Raw genomic sequence first — 21,412 nt, 5'->3', positions numbered from 1 at the left:
ATATATGAAAATCAACTGTATTTCTATATACTCGTTTTTTAATAGAAATGGATGAGGCAATTTTTAAAATTTATGTGGAAATGCCAGGACTTAGCCAAAAGAATCTTGAAACGAAACAACAAAGCTGCACTACTTACACTAGCTGACTTCCAAACTCAGTATGAAACTACTGTAATCAAGACCGTGAAGGATTAGGATAAACACAAGTAGATCAAAGGAAGAGAACAGAGTTCAGGAATAGGCCCCATACTTGGACAAATGGCTTTCAACAAAGGTACCAAAACAATTAAAGAGCAAAAAGAAAAAAATAGTCTTTTCAATAAATGGTGGTAGAACAACTGAATACCCATAGGGAAAAAAGTGAATCCTGACCCCAACTTTGCACATAAAAATGAATTTGAGATGGGCCACAGACCTAAATATAAAAGCAAACAGTATAACACTTTTAGAAAAAAAAAAAACAGAAAAATATATTCTCAATACACGGCTAAGTAAAGATTTCTTAGGGATACAAAAAGTAATAATCAAAAATTTGCTAAGTTACACTCAATCAAAAATAAAACTTTTGCTCATCAAAAGACACTGTTAAGAAAATGAACAGGCAAGACACAGTTATATAAAATATTCATAAAATATACACCTGACAACTTGTATCAAGAATACATAAAGAACCAATACAACTCAATAATAAAAGACAATCTAATTAAAAATGATGGGCAAAAGGAAGCACATAAAAAAGTGCTCAACATCATTACGGATTAGGCAAATGCAAATAAAAATGACAATGAGATACCACCATATACTCACATTATGGATAAAATTAAAGATTGACAACACCAAATGTCAGCAGGGATGTGGAACAGCTGTGATCGCATACATTGCTGGTAGGGAGGTACATGGTACCACCATTTTGGAAAACAATTCGGCCGTTTCTTACCAAGTTAAACACAAACCTATCTTTTGACCCAGTGATTCCACTCCCAGATATTTGTCCAAGAAAAATGAAAACATATGTTTGCAAAACAACGTATACACGAATGTTCATAGCAACTTCATTCACGATAGCAAAAAATCGAAAACAAGGCTGGGCGCAGTGGTTCATACCTGTAATCCCAGCATTTTGGGAGGCTGAGGCAGATGGATCACCTCAGGTCAGGAGTTCGAGACCAGCCTGGGCAGCATGGTGAAACTCCGCCTCTACCTAAAATACATAAAATGAGCCAGGTGTGGTGCGCACCTGTAATCCCAGCTACTAGGGATGCTGAGGTGGGAGAATCGCTTGAACCTGGGAGGCAGAGGTTGCAGTGAGCCGAGATCATGCCACTGCACTCCAGCCTGGGCAACAGAGTGAGACTCTGTCTAAAAAAAAAAAAAAAAAGGAGAACAACCAAAATACCCACTAACAAAAGAATTGATAACAAATTGTAGTAAATTCATACAACAGAATGTGCTCAGCAAAACAAAGGGAGGAATTGCTAACAGGCTCAGTACCATGGATGAAGCTCACAGGTAAGAGGCCAGAAACAAGTGAGGACATACAGAAGAGTTCCTTATAGAATTCTAAGACAGGCAAAACTCATCTAAGGTAAACAAACAAACAAACAAAAAATCAGAACAATGTTACTCTTCTCACCTGGAGGGAAGGGTGAGGATAGGGGAGATTGGAAGAGGTAAAAGGAAACTGGAGGAAAGATCAAATAACTGGGATGATGTGAATTTCACAGGCATAGCTATTTGTCAAAAATGTATATCTAAGATTTGCAAATTTCAATATATGTTAATTATACCTAAAAATAGCAAAAATAATGTTAGCGATAACTAAACGATGTGTGAGAGTACAGGAATAAATAAAATAAGAATGTTCATAGTTGTTCAAGCTAAGTAACGAAGTTCATTATCCAATTCTGTTACTTTGTATGTTTTCAAAATTTTCCACAATTTAAAAAAAAGAAGAAAAGAAACAAGGTAGGCAGTAAAATGAAAGATGAAGTAGCAAGAGAGTGCTTTTGACTAAAAGTATTTGCACCCCATTTCCCAGCCTTTCATGGTTATTACAAAGGCTGAAAATTACACAAGAGAACCCTCGTTTTGACTAATGTAATTTCTTGGCTATCACTAATTTTGAATACAAGAACCATTCAAATTAATCAGAGTAATATTAGCTCCTTATCATTCACTAGCAATATTCTGAGATCAGAATCCAAGCTACAGAGAGCATTAAAGACTTTTTAGTCAAACTTTTAAATGTAGAAACCACACTCTTCAAGATCTGGTTGTTCCCACTTCATTTCACATTGCACCAGGCTCACACCTCAAATCCAAGCATGCTGTTTATGCCTTTTTGCTCTTGTTCCTTTACTGATTGCTTCCCTTTAAAAACTCCTCCCTCCCTTTCTGTCTGCTCCTCTGTCCCCTTTGCCTTGCTCTGCCAGAGATGTCTCTTTTTTAAAAAATCAGTTTAGGTATCACCTCCTCTATGAAGTCATTTATTGTACCCATAATACTTGATTGTACTTATTTTACCGACTGAAGACAAACAGTTGTCTTCAGCTCTTTGAGGGCATGGACCATGTCTTATTGGAACATAACTCAATGAATATTAGCTCAACAAATTAATTTTATAGATTACAATTTCAGAGGTTAACTCTGTCCTCATGTTCACACTAGAGTAGCAGAGCTACAGCCAGAACCTAAACCTGTTGAATGCATCCACTAAAAACAGTGCCTCGTAGAAAAGGCAAACTGAAAACCATTATTTGCCTAATCTTGTAGTTTTCAGTTTTTATACCATAGGATACAAAGATCATTATGTTAAATTACCCCTGTCTCATCTATGCTTATTTTTTTCAAGTGCTGGGCCTTTCCACATGTTAAGCATCCGCTACTGGAGAGAAGAGAATCAGAGAAATAACAGTCAGGTTTCTAGTGCAAGGTATCTATAAATTATGTTTCTGAAACCTTATTCAGCACTCTTCAATCCAGCTTCTTATTTATTCAGGACTTATAATAACTACCAAATGTCAAGTCCACTGATTCAGCAAATGTTCATAAATCTATACTTAATTGGATTAAGATAGATCTAAAACTGCAATGATATAGAATTATGAATCGATTAATTCAAATTGATGAAAATAGTATTCCTCTATTTGTTAATTAAACCCTATCTGGTTCTACAAATTTAAGCAAGCTAACAATAAAGAAAATAATAATAAGGTAAGAAAAAAGCACTTTACTAACTAACAAAGAGGCTCTAGATTCTCCAAGGTTGCTGTGTAGGAACTTCCTGGCAAGGAAAAACTATTGTGCCATGTGGTCCCCAGGGGACCTCTTATTAATTATCATCACCACTGCAATGGCTTCTGGTAGCACTGCTTCCCCTCTAATTCTAGAACTGAAAGTAAACACGGGGTTCTTTCTTAATGCCCCATGGTACCTATCTGTGGTCAGCCTAAGAGACATTTAAAAAAGACTATACTAAAAATAAGGGCTAACAAAAAGTCACATAATAAAGACTTTGTTTAAAAAAAAAAGTGTTAACAAACAGAAAAAATAAGTAAAGAAAATGGCATGAAAATAAATAATCTGCTTTATAGGATGAGATATACTCGTTCTTTACCTTGTCAAACAAAGAGGCATCTTTCCTGGCTCCCAGCCTGCTTCCTCATGACAAAAGCTTCCCCTCCCATCCCCAGGAATGCACGCCTGGCCATGAAGACTCCTTCAGCGCCAGACTCAGGATACAGAATGAGAAAGATGATGACAGGAATATCCTTTTCCACCTACCCAAGATTCTCTTTCTCAGTTTCAGTCCCTTATATGAGAACCCCACTTATTTGCCCATTATCTTGCTATCAGAAAAATTGTGAATGACTGAAACCAGAAAAAAAGATGACTAAGTGTTCTTCCAGTGGGAGGCTGGCATTGTCTTAGGGACCATATGGGTTACCTGTTTCTCCAGAGCTCTATGCGTTTCACTTTCTGACTGGATTACTTTACAACTCTGTAAATTACAGGAAACCGATAGCAAGGCAAATGATTCCTATTCATAAAAGTTGCCAGGGAATTCTGTCCTGTAGAGATGCAACTGATGCCCCCCCTTACCCCCTGCAAGAGATGACTCCAAACCTTAAGTCTTATTGCCCTGTGGATAGTGTCCAGTTTTACACCTATTAGCAAATTCATTTCAGCACTCAATGATTGCCTGTGTCTGCTCTTTAGTTCCTTTAAGCTAGCTGTCAAATCTTACATGAGTTACATAAATTAGTTAAATAAAATCTTTGACACATGTTCATACTATGAGAGTCATGTCACCATTTTGAAAATTATCCTTTAACATGGCCACACACAGGGATTCAGTTTACTGTCTCAAGGGGGTAACCATTATTTCAATGAAACATAATAACTCTTGCTTTCTTGTAGGACATACATAGTGAGTAACAGAAAAACCATTTCATTAACAGAACAAACATTATGAAATGGGGAAAAAGGGTAGACAATTATATTTAAAAAAGAGGCTGAGAATAGTTGCTAAAATTGGGCATGAAATTAAAGGCAAACAATAATATAAGATACACAGATATGATCAATTTACCAGCTCATCAGAGGATATAAAAGTTTTTCCTAGTACTTGACTGTAAGAGAAATATATAATATGCTCCCACTACAAAAATTATTCAGTGCCAAAAGAGTGGCTTTATAAAAAATACATCTTTCTTCACATGGCTGTAAAACGCCCAACATCTCAACCCTCCAGTAGGCCAAAGGCATACATTAAACTCTAGTTTACTGGAGGCACTTCTAGAAGACGGTGGTTCTCAAGCTTTAGTGTCCATGAGAATCACCTGGAGGTCATACAGACTGGTCCCCATCTCCCCAGCCTCAGACTTCAAAGTGGGGTCCTGGGATCAGCATCACTGGCTCCACTTTGGGGCTGACACAGGCTGGGGTCTTGAAGCCAAGGTCCACAGATAGGTTTCAGAAAGTCCATACATACAACATTTTGTGTATATTTATGTTCTGGTGGGAAGGGAGAGAGAATCCATAATTTTCCTCAGAGTCTCAACCCCTGACCCCAAACATGAATCCAGAGTCTTCTTCAGCTGGGCATTGTAATCGTCTGCCGTCCTTTCCAAGACTCAGCTAGGACTGAGGACCTCTGAGAAACAGTATAACATATATCAATTTTTTAACTGGGTTTCCGTCATGTGAACTAAGATGGGGTACTTGTGCAGGAATTTTTTGTTGTTGATTAAAAGAAATTCAAAACTTGGCAGGATTGAAATATCCTTAAGGAAGAATTCTCTTCCTTTCCTGAGGAGAAAGAATAAGAATATGCCACTAATACAATGGAAAACACCTTGTGCCACATTTTTACATTTTTATTTAAAATTTAAGTTTCCAATCTGATAGGTTAATATGAGATAGGAGGAGACAGAATTAGGAGGAGGACTAAGAGGAAACATGATTGAACTATCTTTAAACAAAAACCCAAGTCCTCCCTGAAGCATTCCTAAATCAAAAGTTTATGTAGCTTCCTGGTCCTATTCTACATAAGCCAGTATCCAGAATTTCTACTGAAAGGCATGAGAAAATTTTATTAATCATTTAAGCTATGGTTAATAACAACATTTTTATTTACTTTCCTTGAGATTTGTATCCTGCTGAGTTCTAAATGGGCTGATGTGGTTTATAGATTAAACCGCAAAGCCAAATAAAGATTAATAATTTAAAAAAAAAGCCAACTCCAAATAACAAAATCTGTTCTAAAGGGAACAAATGGAGCAAAAGATTTCAGGCATCAGAGCTGAGCACATCGTAATACTGGCAAAATATGCTTTATAACAATGAACGAGGAAGCGAAAGCATGCTGGGTAATATAGTATCTGTTTTCTAGTAACATTCATGCATGTTTAAAAACTAAACCTCAAGATAATTCTTTTTTTTAGAGTCAGGGAGTGTATCTTGATTAAATCTGTAAATCTATATTCCTTGTATTCTACATACGTAAACCTTTGATAGATGCTTGTTGAATAAATGAATCCATGTATGAGCCATAGTTTTCTGCAAGATTTTGTTGAGTAGAGAGAGCCTCTCACATAATAAAAAGCATCCGATTAGGTGTGAGGTCAGAGATGTGGGTAAAAGCAACAAGTTTTATGGGATTTGGAAGATATATATTTTGTTTGTTTTTAATTTCAGGAGTATTTAGAGAAGTTTCACAGGGAGCTTGCCTTTGTGTCCTAAGAACTGTTTGTCAAATATTCCTCAGCATTACAAAGCTATCTAAAAGATAATTTATGTATACATCTATTCATCCATTTATTCAACAAAGACTTATTAAGAGCCTCCTCTGTGTCAGAAGTATGTACAGGTTACGACAATAAACACAAGAGTCCTGGTCTCTGGCTCCACAGATCTTGATTGTAATGGAGAGACAGGTAAGCAAAGAGACACCTATACTGTAGAGTAATATGTAAAATGATAGAGGAATTATGGGGTCCCATAAAAGTAGGCAAGCTGCCATTATAATCGAACGTGAGCGAAGTGCCTGCTTTCAGGTGGAAGCAATATCTAAGCTGAGGCTTAAAGGAGGAGCCCGCCAGACAGCATTTGTTGCTGTTTTTGGGTCAGGGGCACAATGGAAAAAAGGAAAATGTTCTAGGCAGTGGGATACATCAGAGTAAGTGAAGAACTGAAAGTTTTAGTTTTAAGGCAATTTAAAAGTTATAATTGCATTATAACTCCTCTGAAGAAACTCAATCTTTCGAGAGGCAGTTTTTTTCTGAATCCCATCTAGGGTTTTTTGAAGGCTGGGGCATCTCTTGTTTGACCCTCTTCCCTTACAGGATGAGTGTGCACGTGGACACTCCAGGGCAGGGGCCTCCAGGCTCTACTGCTTCTGCCCAAGGATATACAAGTGGAAAATGTATTCCTTTACTCACAAGCCCCTGCTGTGGTACATTTCATCCCTATGCCCTTCTGAATTTCCTTTAAGCTAAGACCAACATGCTAATCTTTTCATCAAAGTCAGAATTAAAATTACTGACATTACAGAAAAAAAATGGTTTGTCAAAATGTTATATTTCTTAATGTAAAATCTGAAGAGAGAATCAATTTTATTATTTCAAAAGATGTTATCTACTAGGGTAGTAAAAAAACTAAACTAATAGGGTAAGATGTCATATAAGTTCTATTCCTAATTATTTCATTTTCACTTTAATACAGCAAAATAGGTATTTCTGTTGTAAGAATAAGCACACCAATCAGAAATATGAATTACTTGCTTTGAACTAATGTGTCAGTTTCTTCAAAACATATAAGAAAGCTTGAAAAACTGAACAGAAATTTATGTCAATAAAGCCTATTAATTTCTAAACAGAGGTATGTATGGCATATACATTAAGACATCTTCATACATGGAATGCCAGAGAGCAACTGTATTAAACCAGTATTTCAGCATTTCCTAGGTGCAAAATACCAGACTAAATGCTACATAAATCCAAAGATAGTAAAGAAACATGCATTCACTAAGGAGACTATAATAAAAATTTACCAACGGTGGATCAAATCACATGTATTACAGAACATCTTCAATAATAATGGTCCCATAAATGTGGATTTTAGAGAAGGAAACATTAAAATGGAAATATAACACTTTAAATACGTGTAAAATTTAGAAAATGAATTTATATCCCTTAATTGTTATCAATTCCCTGTACTTTATTAAAATGTTTACACATGCAACTGATAAGGTAACTTATTTCAAATGATTTAATGTGATTGTTAATAATAATCAAGAATTCCAACTGACTCATTAGGAGCTTTACTTTATTAAGAAGTTTTCCATTTCCTATTTATCATTATACCCTTTTTTTCTCTATTTTGTGGACAATTGCTTTTGCCCTTGGGAAACTTGTTCAATCTACTATAATTATCTTTATGACACATGGCCTCTTTAGCAAAAATGAATAATAGAAACAGGCAGAAAGATACAGACAGAATGAAAAAAAAAATCACAGTTAACTCTACATTTTGAAAAAGCAGCCAAGACATTATACTGCAGTATATTAAATTTGGGACTAAAGGAAGAAACATGCTTTACTTACTCAACCAGCTTACAATAGAAAGTGACTACAGGAGAGAATATCGTTTATTATGATAATCATTATGGAGTTTATGCAAAAGCAAGGAAAGAGTTGACCAATAAACTAAAAAAATCCTTTCAATTAATTCATTCAATAGCTATTTAGCACATATGTATCAGGTGGTTGACATTAATCCACTGTGTATTTCCGGGCACTCGAGATATTTAGTTGACACAAAATATTTACTGAAGCAGAGAAGGAAAGAAGAGGAGGAGAGAAGGAAGAGAAGAACTTAATTCTGGAGTCAAAAAGGCAGAAATAATTTCCATAGGCAGAGGCGGAGGAGAGCAACAGAAACAGGGGTGAAAACATGGATACAACAAATAACAAAATGTAATTGTTCTGCAATAGAGGATTACATAGGATGGTGAGAACTAAAATTAAAAAGGAAAACAGATTATATTGAATCCTGAAAGCAAGATTAAAAGTTCAGACTCTACACTGAAGGGAATGAATGGGCTTCCTCTTGAAGGTTTCTGAGCAAAGATGACAATGATAAAAATGACAATTTAACTGGATTGATTTGTAAATTAAAACTAGTATTTAATAGTATGGCAGGAGGTTAATGGTCAGAGTGGTTTAAAAGCATCACAGGAGTGATTGACCAGGAATTCCAAAAAGAGAAAGATAGGTTAGGAGGCAAATATAGTAGCATCTGTATTGGATGACAAATGCCTTAAAAAAGGGACAGCAATAGGATAAATGTATTCTGTTGCAGGAACATGATATGTCTGTCCATTTATTCCAGTCTTTTTTCAAAGGTCTCTTAGCAAAGTAACATAATCTTCTTAATCTAGAGTCCTGTATGTTTTTAATTTTTTTTCTTTGGGAATCCTACACCCATACACACACACACACATGCATGCACACACATACACAGTTGTTGCCATGTAAAAGTAATTTTTCCCATTTTATTTTCTAACTGATAATTGTTATATCTATAGGTTATTCAATGTTATATATTTATTTTAACTGACTTTCTTATTGGACTCTCTTATTATTTTTAATAGGTTTAAAGTTGATATATTTAATACTTATTCAATTTGACAATCGTATGAATTACAAATGACAATAAAATGTTCTACCTTTAAAAAATTTATATTCTACTTTGTTTTCTCCTATTTCTAACTGGCCACACAATTTTTAGAACCATGTTCATTTACAGTGGTGATGGTGGCAGTTCTCACCTTGCTCCTACCTTTAACATATTTCAGGTCAAGCACTAACAAAATCAGATTTGCATTATGGAAACCTCTCCCTGGAGGCAACATGGAGAATCAATGGGATGATGGAAAGAGCTTAGAGACCAGGTTTGAGATTGTTGCAGTAATCCATGGTGAAGGTACAAATAAGTGCTTATCTAAGGCAGTGAGGTAGAAAGGCATTGTCTGGATTTCAGAGATATTGATGAGAAATAAGTCATAAACTCGATACCAAGTTGAATTTAGGAAGTGTGAAGAGACAGGAAAACCAGGATTACTTCCCAGATCTCTAGTATGGCCCCGAAATGCAATCAATTGACCAGGTTAGGAATATTGAAGGAAAAGCATGACATCTACTCGGATCTCACAGTAAAGTCTGCTGGATACATAGGGCAAGTATCGCTAGCATAGAATTACATGACAGCTTTAAGGAGAAGTTGCCCCAAAGTAAGAGGGCTAAGATTGAATATTGGAGAACATCTACTTTTGGAGGGATGGCGATGAAGATATTTAGCAAAGAGGCAAGGAAGAAGAGGTCGGCATAGTAGCACTGAAAAAATAGGACAGGAAGATTTTTTTCAAATATCAAAATTATACGGCTAAATAAGAAAAAAGTCTGAAAAAAGGCTAATTTGGGTTTCAGGAGTTTACTGGTGATCTTTTTGGGCTTAACTTCAATTGAATGATGAAAGGAAGACAGGTTTAAAAGAGAGTGTAGATTCTGAGAAACTAAAAGCAAGAGGTCAATCTACTAATTCTAGATAGTTAATAATAGAAGAGAAATAGAACTTACTGATAGTGTGACAGGACAGTGGGGTAAGCCCCATAGAGCTTTGAAAACAGAAGAACCGATTGAAGATCTAAAAACAGTGAATAAGTGAAGAAGCAAAGATGTGCATGAGGGAACCAGCGAGAAAATTAGAAAGCCACTGGAAGGATGGGAAAAAATAGAGATAAAATGCAAACATTTCGGGGTGACAGAGACGGAAGAAGATGCTCATTCCTGGGAACTCTCTTTTAACAGTAAGTAGAACATAAGGTCAAACGTCCAGATACTGACACTGAAAAAGGTTGAGGAAAGATTACAGTGGAGAATGGGCTAAAAAAATCAAAGACTTCAAAGGTAAAATCAGAAAGACTTCAAAGGTAAGTTGAGTAGGACCAAGAGCCCAGATGAAGTTTTTTAAAAAGTAATCTGAAGTGTGCCTAGTCAGTATGTTTGGTGGGTTTTTAGAAGCAATGCTTCATAATCAAGAGAAAGGAAATTGAATAGGAAAGTGAGTGATTCAGGAATGGAAGATGAGAGGCAGATGTCAACAGTAATGGGATGCTATAATTGCAAGGGATATGTATTAGTCCATTTTCACGCTGCTGATAAAGACATACCTGACAATAGGAAGAAAAAGAGGTTTAATGGACTTACAGTTCCACATGGCTGGGGAGGCCTCACAACCATGGCAGAAGACAAGGAGGAGCATGTCACGTCTTACATGGATGGCAGCAGTTAAAAAAAAAAAAGAACTTGTGCAGGGAAACTCCCCCTTACAGAACCATCAGATCTCATGAGACTCCTTCACTATCATGAGAACAGTGCAGGAAAGACCTGCCCCCATAATTCAATCACTTCCCACCGGGTTCCTCCCATGCCATGTGGGAATTGTGGGAGTTACAATTCAAGGTGAGATTTGGGTGGGGACACAGCCAAACTATATCAGGGTGTCTATGTAGTGCAGAGGGCAGCAGACCCAGCCTAATACCATCCATCTAAGGAGCACACTGATATCCTACAGAGCTGGACCTGGGAAATGTTTTATGACTTGGCGAAAACAACAAGGACTTGTTATATCATTGTAAGCTAAAAAATTACACAATTATGAAAGCATCAATGAGGAAACAGCAGAGACTAATGCCTGAGGACACTGACTGCTTCTGGCACTTGTTCTTTTTAACTCTAAACCTAGTCTGTGACAGACACAGAAAATATCACCTGACATAAAAGGTGAACAGGACACAAATATCCTAAATATCAATAATGCTTGCCATCTTCTAAAATTCAGTTTTCTAAACTCATTAGAGAATTCTTAAATACTGTTATCTACTGTCAACCATTAAACCTGATATCGAAGATTATGGGAATAGAGATTTGAACCAAAACAAGAGCTGAATTTTTAAATGATATCTAACCAGGCACAGTGGCTCATACCTGTAATCCCGGTACTTTGGGAGGCTGAGGTGGGAGGATCACTTGAGCCCAGGAGATCCAGACCAGCCTGGGCAACACAGTGAGACCTCATCTCTACAAAAAATTAAAAAAATAAAAAAGTGGTGCACACCTGTAGTCCCAGCTACTCAGTAGGGTAGGGTGGGGTGAGGGTAGAGGCTTGAGGTGGGAGGATTGTTTGCACCCAGGAAGTTGAAGCTACAATGAGCCATGACATACCACTGCATTCCAGCCTGGGTGCCACAGTGAGACCCTGTCTCAAATAATAATAATAATTAAAAATAAAAATACATCTAAAGAACTAGTTTAAATCAGAACCAAATCTAATCATCTTTCACTGAAACAAAACAAAAATATACAAAACTACTTCTACTCTATTAATATTTTAAAGAAAACTCATTATATAAGAGCTACGTGTTCCTAGCATGGACAGATTTAGATATTCATTCATTAAAGATTATCTTAGGTGGGGCATGGTAGCTCATGCCTATAATGCCAGCACTTTGGGAGGCTGAGGCAGGAAGACTGCTTGAGCTCAGGAGTTCTAGACCAACCTGGGCAACATAGCAAGATCCTGTCTCTATGAGAAAAAAAAGAGAAAGAAAAGATTGTTTTCCCAAACTTTGAAAAATACACACACACATAGAGACTGGAAGGGTAGCTACCATTGGGAAGGAGGGGTTCAGATTTGGGAAGAGGCTTCTGGAATGCAAGCGATGTTCTGCATCTCAACGTGGATAGTGGTTATACAGGGGTAGTCACTTCTGGATAACTAACTGAGCTGTACACTTAAAAATATGTGCATTTTAAAATATAAATTTACATTTCAATTAAATGTAAGAAACATAATAATATGGTAAAACAGATTTTTAAAAGAAACATAATAATATGGTATAAGAGATTCTTTCTCAAGTGGGGAAACTATAGGTAATCTTTTTTCTTTCTTCTAAATGTAATTTCCAAAATTTTGTCATGAGGAAAACATTAAAGCTTATTAAACATACAGCGGCAACATCTGAAAGTGGTAGTGTTTACTTTAAAAGAGATTAAAATAATAAATAACTATGCCCCCAAAAGAATGTATAAAGATATGTAAACTTGTATCCAGCTTGTAAATGCTAAACTAAACATCACTGAGCATTTGGAAGAGCAGAATTGATACTGCAGAACACAAAGTCAGGAATTCTAAAGATAAACTAATATAGAAATTCCAGTTACATAAGTAGGTGTATTATAGGTCTAGAATCACAAACCTACAAAAAGAAAAAGAGTATCCAATTTAGAAATAATAAGATAAGAAAGCAAAGATAAAATGTTAGAACTGTACAAATCATGATCAGAAAAAAAAAAAAATTTCAAAGAAAACGATGCCTTCAGCCTGGTTAACAAGAGAGGGCGTAGAGCATTTCTCAGCAATTATCCTTAAAGAATGACCCCAGACATTTATTTGTCAAGTTTTAAACTTTTAAAGACAAGATCTTACATTCTGTTAAGAAGAAAGGTGGTGTAATATAAGAATGCCCTTGACCTCATTTCTCAGATCTCTAAGAAAGGAGAAGCTAAAAAGAAAAAGCATTATACACAGAAGAACTCAGATAAATCTCTTTTAAGACTGAGAATATATAAAAACACAGAGCCTGAAAGTAACATCAGCAAGGTCCTAGAGCTGCTAAGATCACAAAAGACAATAGGTATATGAAAGCAGATGGAAAGACACTAAGAGGTGAGAGAAAGATACTTTCTAAGGAAATAAAAAATGATCAAAGAGTAAAATTAAATTAACTTACAATCTGTAAATCTGACACATTATGAGACTAAAGGATAAATATAGTATGTTAAAAATAAGTTGGCTGGGTACAGTGGCTCACGCTTGTAATCTCAGCACTTTGGGAGGCCGAGGTGGGCGGATCACCTGAGGTTGGGAGTTTGCGACCTGCCTGGCCAACATAGAGAAACCCCACCTCTACCAAAAATACAAAATTAGCTGGGCGTGGTGGCACATGCCTGTAATCCCAGCTACTCGGGAGGCTGGGGCAGGAGAATTGCTTGAACCCAGGAGATGGAGGTTGCAGTGAGCTGAGATCACACCATTGCACTCCAGCCTGGGCAACAAGAGCAACATTCCGTCTCAAAACAAACAAACAAAAATAAAACTTAAACCACCTACTATACCAACAAAGGTTAGTGTGGCAGATTTTAAGTGACTATGAATTCTTCACAGGTTCTCCCATCAAGCGGTAGAGTCTATTTCCCACTCTTTGAATCTGGGCTGGCCTCGCAACTTGCTTTGCAACAGAAGGAATGCTGTGTGGCTTCCAAGTCCAGTTCTCAAGAGGACTTGCAGCTTTTGCTCTTGCCCTCTTGGAAACATACAACTGTTAAGTGCAGAGACCTGGGCACACCTAGAGACACATGGCCTGGAAGACAACCAGCACTACCCACCAGACACACTGAACCAGGCCTAATAGGACCACCCGGCCCTAGTTAAGCCACCAGATGGCTAGAACCACATGGGTGGCCACAGGAAAGACCAAAAGAAGAACTGCTAGGGTGAGCCTGGTCCAAATTGCTGACTCACAGAATTGTGAGCAAATAAAATTGTTGTTTTAGGCCACTAAGTCTTGGGAGTTGTTCGTTACACAGTAATAGATAACTGACAAAAGTGAGGGGAAAAATATGGAGATACACGTAGAACTTGATTCATACCTCCCCTAGAAAAGAGTTTGATGTGACTTGTAAAAATACAAATTATCTCTCTCCTATAGCCGCCCAAGATGCCGAAAGGAGACCAAGGGCAAGACGGTGGCCCCAGCCCCTGCTGTCTTGACGCAACAGGCCAAGAAAATGGTGAATCCCCTGTTTGAGTAAAGGCCTAAGAATTCTGGCACTGGACAGGACATCCAGCCCAAAAGGGACCTCGCCCACTTTGTGAAATGGCCCCGCTATGTCAGGCTGCAGCAGCAAAGAGTTATCCTCTACAGGAGCCTGAAAGTGTCTCCTGTGATGAACCAGTTCACCCAGGCCCTGGGACCACCAAACAGCTACTCAACTACATAAGCTGGCCCATAATACAGACCAGAGACAAAGCAAGAGAAGAAGCAGAGACTTGGCCCAGGCTGAGAAGAAAGCTGCTGGCAAAGGGGATGTCCCCACTAAGAGACCACCTGTCCTTCAAGCTGGGGTTAACACCGTCACCACCTTGGTGGAGGAGAAGAAGAAGGCTCAGCTGGCGGTGACTGCACATGACATGGATCCCACCAAGCTGGTCGTCTTCCTGCCTGCCCTGTCTCGTAAAATGGGGGTCCCTGACTGCGCTGTCAAGGGAAAGAAAGGCAAGACTGGTCCGCAGGATGGTCCACATCACCGTCACCTTCACACAGATTAACTTGGAAGACAAAAGGGCTTTGGCTAAGATGGTGGAAGCTATCAGGACCAATTACAATGACAGAGATGATGAGATCTGCTGTCACTGGGGGGGCAAGGTCCTTGGTCCCAAGTCTGTGGCTCACACTGCCAAGCTGGAAAAGGCAAAGGCTAAAGAACCTGCCACTAAACTGGATTAAATGTACACTGTTGAGTTTTCTGTACATAAAAATAATTAAAATAATACAAATTATCCTTTAAAAATATGTAAATTAATAATATACAACTCAATATATATATTATACATATATTATACATATATATTGTAATATATACAACTCAAATGTCTGTGTTTAAAATACTGGTTGAGATCACCATCTTAATTTGAATAAAATCTATTACTTAGGGATGTATGTCCTCTGATTAAGTCCTCTCATCATAAAGTTGCTTTTAATAAGGTAGGCCTACTATGTGTGGAGGATTTAGAAAACATTTGGTATTCTTCAGACCTGGGCGAGGAAGCTCCATAGCTGAGGAAATGGAGGCGCTGCAGCTGCTGCCACAGGTGCTAGTCTGGGCTCACAAAGGACAGGTAATAGAAATACATAAGGATGAGGATTTAATGAATATTTACTTAGGATCCTTTGTTTGCGGGTGCCATGTTTCAGTATGTACATTGCAACTTTTTAAGACTAAAATAGAAAACAGGTAAAATTATTTTAGTAAAATCCATCTATAATAAGTGTATCAGAAAAGGAACTAGCTCATTTGAAACACATTATATTTATGCTGAAAAAATGCCATTTCACTCATCACTATTTCAGTTTTTTCTCTTCTTATATCCTATTAAGTCATTTTAAATGATTATTTCTAATGGTAATGGGAATATTGTAATACCAAATGAGAATCTTTTAAACTCAGAATTACATCTTTAATTCCTAAAATGAAAAATTCATAGGCTGAGAGCTCAAGCCTGTAACGCCAGCACTTTGGGAGGCCAAGGAGGGTGGATCACTTGAGGTTAGGAGTTCGAGACCAGCCTGGCTAACATGGTGAAACCCCATCTCTACTAAAAATATAAAGATTAGGCCAGGCATGGTGGTTCATGTCTGTAATCCCAGCACTTTGGGAGGCCAAAGCAGGTGGATCACTTGAGGTTAGCAGTTTGAGACCAGTCTGGTCAACATGACGAAACCCCATCTCTACTAAAAATACAAAAAATTAGCCAGGCATGGTGGCATGTGCCTGTAATCCCAGCTACTCAGGAGGCTGCAGCAGGAGAATCACTTGAACCTGGGAGGCGAAGGTTGCAGTGAGCCGAGATTGCGCCACTGCACTCCAGCCTGGGCAACAGAGCAAATCTCTGCCAAAAAAAAAAAAAAATTAATTGGGTGTGGTGTGACATGCCTGTAATCCCAGATACTAGCGAGGCTGAGGTGGGAGAATTGTTTGAATCTGGGAGGTGGAGGTTGCAGTGAGCCAAGATTGCACCACTGCACTCCAGCCTGGGTGACAGTGTGAAACTCTGTCTCAAAACAAACAAACAAACAAACAAAAAAACAAAAAACACTTACATATTTATTTAAATTTCAGAACACATTAACGTGAAGCGGGATTTTCTTTTTGTTTAACTTATGAGAGTTATCATAAAAGCACAATTTCACAGTCATGCTCTAGAATTTCCACATATTATTTTGTGTTTCATTGATATGCTGGTTCTTTCACACAGCCTGTATTTAAAGGGCCTTATCACTCAACATATTGTAGTGTTTCTGATTGACTTTACAATTTCTAAAATGAAAAGGCTTGTTTTTAAAAAAAACCTGAGGGATATTTAAAGTCCAAAGTGTCTACTCTCAAGTCCTCAAGAGAACAAAAAGGGAGACATACATTGTTTATTAAATAGCAGACATTGTCCTTTACTTGTTCTCCATCAGAAGCCTCCCATTCGACAAGTGGTGTGAAGACAAGGGCGACAGTCCTGAAAGGGTAGTGACCTGCATGCCCATGGTCTCAACTGCCTAGTGGGACAGCTGAGTCAGGACCACATGCTCCTGACTCCTGCCAACCTGTGGCGACAATCCTGCCGTATTCCATCTTTCTCTTGTCACTTTTCTGTTGGGAGATGCCTAGAGAAAGCCTTCACAATGTTAGGATAATACCTCCTGGGAAGGTTCCTTTTTCTCTCAGGGAAATCAGTCTTTCAAGAGGAGAAAGGTATGTCAACTTTCTTGATACCTCTTATTCCCTAGTAGTTTAATGCTCAAACCCTCCAGCTTATATAGCTAAAATGGCAACAATTTTATTCATAAAAGCAACGCATGCCACACAGAGTTGGCTGTGAACTTGGGCAGAAGAGAATATCATGAGATTGTATCCCTTACCTGAGTGGGGCTCTGAAGACTGAAGTCTAAACCACAAGTAAACTCTGTATGATGCTCCACTGTTTCAAGAAGAGAGTCAGGCTTTGAAAAGTTCCAGAATCTGTGAAGATAAATAAAAGGGAATAATTTAAATGCTAAAACTACCAAAAAACTTATATTAAGAAAAAATAGATATTTGACATAGCAAATATTTTATCCAAACAGGCTCAACCAATTCATAAATACAGAACCCCACTATTAAGCCCTACATAAAAAATCCAGTAAGAAAAAAAATGTACTCCATCCTATTACATATAAAAAAACCCTACATCAATCTACCCTTATAAAAGATTATTCTACTCCCATTAGTATACCTTTTGGGACAGAAGCTTAACAAGTTTTAATTTAAAAAATGTTTTTATATTGCACAAGGACATTGAGATGATAGTCAGTATGCTTTTGTAGCAATTTCTAAAAGCATTCATGGCTATAAAATAAGGATATTGAATTAAATGAACTCTAACATTTTGTGATTTTAAATACGACTTCATTTCTCAACAATTGACATGAAAGATCTTAGGCTTAATTTAAATTTCAACAGCAATTAGAATTCTTTGAAAAAAATCTGTTCTCTTATGAAAATCTCTGTAATTCTGAAACTATCTTTTTTCTTTTTTGAGGCACAGCCTTTCTTACAGATTCCACATCAATATAATTCCTAGAATCAAGAAAAACAGAAATGTATTTTCCTGAGCCAATATTATGTATTCTACTTAACCTCCATAGACTGAAAGTGGTAATATTTACCATAATCAAGCTCTCATTTGTACTGTGCAGACAAGAATTTGGTCCTGTTTTCAATACATAACATAGTACTTTATTTCTAATGCTTTATTTGCTCATCATCTTTTTTATTTGACTCTAAACATACTATAAAAATGGCACATTCAGGATCATAGAGTCATATCCTAATTCAGCTGCTCTAATGATGTACAACATGGCACACTGAAGGTTTAACAGATCCCTTTGAAAGAGAGTAAATACACAGAACCAAGAGCCACAGTTTGTTTAACCTGGTGGTATTATTTCCCTAATAAATACAGAGTTGGCCCTATTAAATTTTGAAAAGGGTTGTTGCTATGGATAATGCACTGTGTGGGTACCAAAGAAACAATGAGTAAATAGCTCATTTGTCAGATTACCGAAATCTACAAAATATTTGAGAAGAGTGATTTTACTTTTGAAAATTTGCCTGTTCAACCAAATGAGGGAACAAGCTGTATGCATTCTCAGAAATCCTAACAGTGGTCTCCATTGTCTTTGTATATTTGTTTCTTTGAATTCTAGAGACAGTGAATTATACCAAAATCTAATTTTCTGGGTCCCGATAATGTTTAGAGAAGCAAAAGTAAACACATAATTTTGTAATTTCATTTCTAAAACATGGTTATTCACTGATTTGCATTATCTGAAACAATAATCAAATGATTCTGCATGTGGCTACTATGTTCCAAAAAATACTCAAAATGATTTTAAAATAGGCATTTAATATGGCAAAAAATGAGTTAAAGGAAAATTAAGGGTAGGAAAGTAAGATGGCATCTGCAACGAGATTGGTACATTCCATGAAGTTCTATGTCCTTCACAGGGAAGGACCTCAAGATGCTAAGCTTTCTAGCAGCCAAAGGAAAAAGGGAGACAATCAAGACCCAAATGCATGGTGTCCACAACCAAATTGCTCCTGGAAAGCTCAGAAGGAAATTCTCCCTTGGGAGTTCAGTGACATGAAACCCAGTGTTTATGTAATAAGATCATCCTCAACATCTGTGAGGAAACATACAGATGCTTTGCCAGCTGCTGCTTATGAGTGAATGGCATCACCCTAAAGGGCAGTTTAAAAGAATGGGTCTAAGGGAAAGTCAATTTTATGTAATCCGGGTATTTAGCTCTCTGACTTCATTTGAAATTTAGATTTTATTTCAGCAGAATGGATAGGCTAAATATTCTTTATGTAAACCATAAAAATTGGTTTCTTTTAGAACGTAAGGATAATACAAAGCAACGAGAATTTATTTATACTCTCCTGATAAATTCCTGGAATGCAGTTTCTGTTGTTTTGAGCCAGCTTAGGACAAAGCTGTATTGAGATAAGATAAGGTGGGCCTTATGAAAATTAAGATGCCTCACAAAGACACATGTGTGCAGCTATCCAACTTCAGCCTGAAAGTATGATGAGGGAAGTCACACGTTCAGGAGAACTGTGATTCTATTCAAAAAGTCCATCTGAATTTGCTCTAATATACAGCTAATGGGTAGTCAAAGCCTCACAGAGTTCTACACCACAGAATCACAGACATAATTTTAACCTGGGAAAAACTACCCAGTATTTATCTGCATATTGCAAAGAGTTAATCAAAGAAAATACATGCTGAAACTCTTTGCTGAAGGGAGGGTTAGTCTACTGAATGGCATAAAGACACTTCATTATACCATTTCACAGCTCTGGTAGAAATTATGTAACACACCAAGTGTATAACATTATGGTGCAAAAACTAAGAGAGGTTCATTTCCAACATAATGGCTGACCTGGTTTCTAGACCAACATTTTAAAAACAACTAAAAACTCTGGACGAGACATAAAAACAAATAACCACCTTAAAACTTCATTAAAGCATTAGTGAGGAACACTATAGTAAAAACCAAGTAAAGACTGGAACCCAGAGCAGTAAATGGAAAAACGAGGCCAGCTTTTGCCTTGAGAGGATTTGCTAAACAGAGACAACCTAAGCTTCAGATTTCTTCACCCCAAGGGGATCAGGAGTCAGGAAAATTTTTTCAATCAATATTAATATGCATAATTTAAAAATAATATTCGGTAGTGAAATACCAAAAATATTGTTAAATACAGTAAATTATACAAGTTGAGAAAACCAAATGCTAAACGGTATGTCAATATACTATAATTTATTGTTTGCTAATGGCTTTTTAATAACAAAACAAATATATGTATTTCTTTCCCCATTCTCACTAATTAGCAACCACTGTTAACAGTTTAATGAGTATACTTCCAGAGTTTTTCTATGTATCTCTATTGAAGTTCCAACCAGAAAGAGTGAGTTGAAAGGAGGGGCTAACAGGGAGAAAGTGGGTGTTTCTCCAAGTTTTCTCAAGTTTGCAATTAAGGGAGTGGGCATGGTCTCTCCTTGCAACCTTCTTCTGGATTCAAACATCCCATAAGTGCTATATATCCAAGGGCCTTCATGCATCTATCGTGTAAGTAAAATGAGCTCCTTTTTGCTGGGAGAAGTCATACTATAATACATCATTAAGTGGTCAAATAAGGTACATTATTCTTAAGTGAAATGTTTGTTTTGATCCAGCATATACACTACTTGGTGCCTTTTTGTCTCTTTGCTGATGAAATCACTGACTAATCTCCCTCATGGGAAGTAAATATACTGGATAAGCCTCCAACTATTAAAAATATTACAGAACTGTAGGAACATTTTTCATTTAAATTGTATATCATAATATAATGTCTTGGTTGAGTTATTTTTTGCTTTTTGGTTCCACAATTCTTTAACAATGCAAGTATACAGCACTGTATTACATCTCTCTTCTTTAAACATTTTATTATTACTTTTATTTTTTTGAGATGGAGTCTCACTCTGTCGCCCAGGCTGGAGTGCAGTGGCGCGATCTCAGCTCACTGCAACCTCCGCCTCCCGGGTTCAAGCGATTCTCTTGCCTCAGCCTCCTGAGTAGCTGGGATTACAGGCGCACGCCACTATGCTCAGCTAATTTTTGTATTTTTAGTAGAGACAGGGTTTCACCATGTTGGTCAGGCTGGTCTTGAACTCCTTACCTCGTGATCTGCCCGCCTCGGCCTCCCAAAGTGCTGGGATTACAGGCACGTGCCACCATCCCCTGCTAATTTTTGTATTTTTAGTAGAGATGGGGTTTCACCATGTTGGTCAGGCTGGTCTTGAATTCCTGACCTCGTGATCTGCCCACCTTGGCCTCCCAAAGTGCTGGGATTACAGGCATGAGCCACCGTTCCTGGCCTATTATTACTTTTTTTGGAGACAGCGAAATCATAGGGCACTGCAGCCTCAAACT

The 21,412-nt window shown here is 37.3% G+C and overlaps 1 protein-coding gene across 1 annotated transcript in view; it reads right to left on the bottom strand.

The window, feature by feature from the left end:
- The window catches only part of PEX7 (peroxisomal biogenesis factor 7), a 90,128-nt gene that overhangs the window by 1,164 nt on the left and 67,552 nt on the right, over positions 1-21,412 (bottom strand). The window contains exon 9 of the mRNA XM_032160014.2: positions 17,315-17,414. Coding sequence (XP_032015905.1) covers positions 17,315-17,414 — 100 coding nt within the window. The remainder of the gene's footprint in view (positions 1-17,314; positions 17,415-21,412) is intronic.

This window comes from Hylobates moloch, unplaced genomic scaffold (assembly GCF_009828535.3).
Source record: "Hylobates moloch isolate HMO894 unplaced genomic scaffold, HMol_V3 SCAFFOLD_2, whole genome shotgun sequence".
NCBI classification, from domain to species: Eukaryota; Metazoa; Chordata; class Mammalia; order Primates; family Hylobatidae; genus Hylobates; species Hylobates moloch.
The sequence above is the reverse complement of the archived record's forward strand: the minus strand, read 5'-3'. Positions and strand labels throughout refer to the sequence as shown.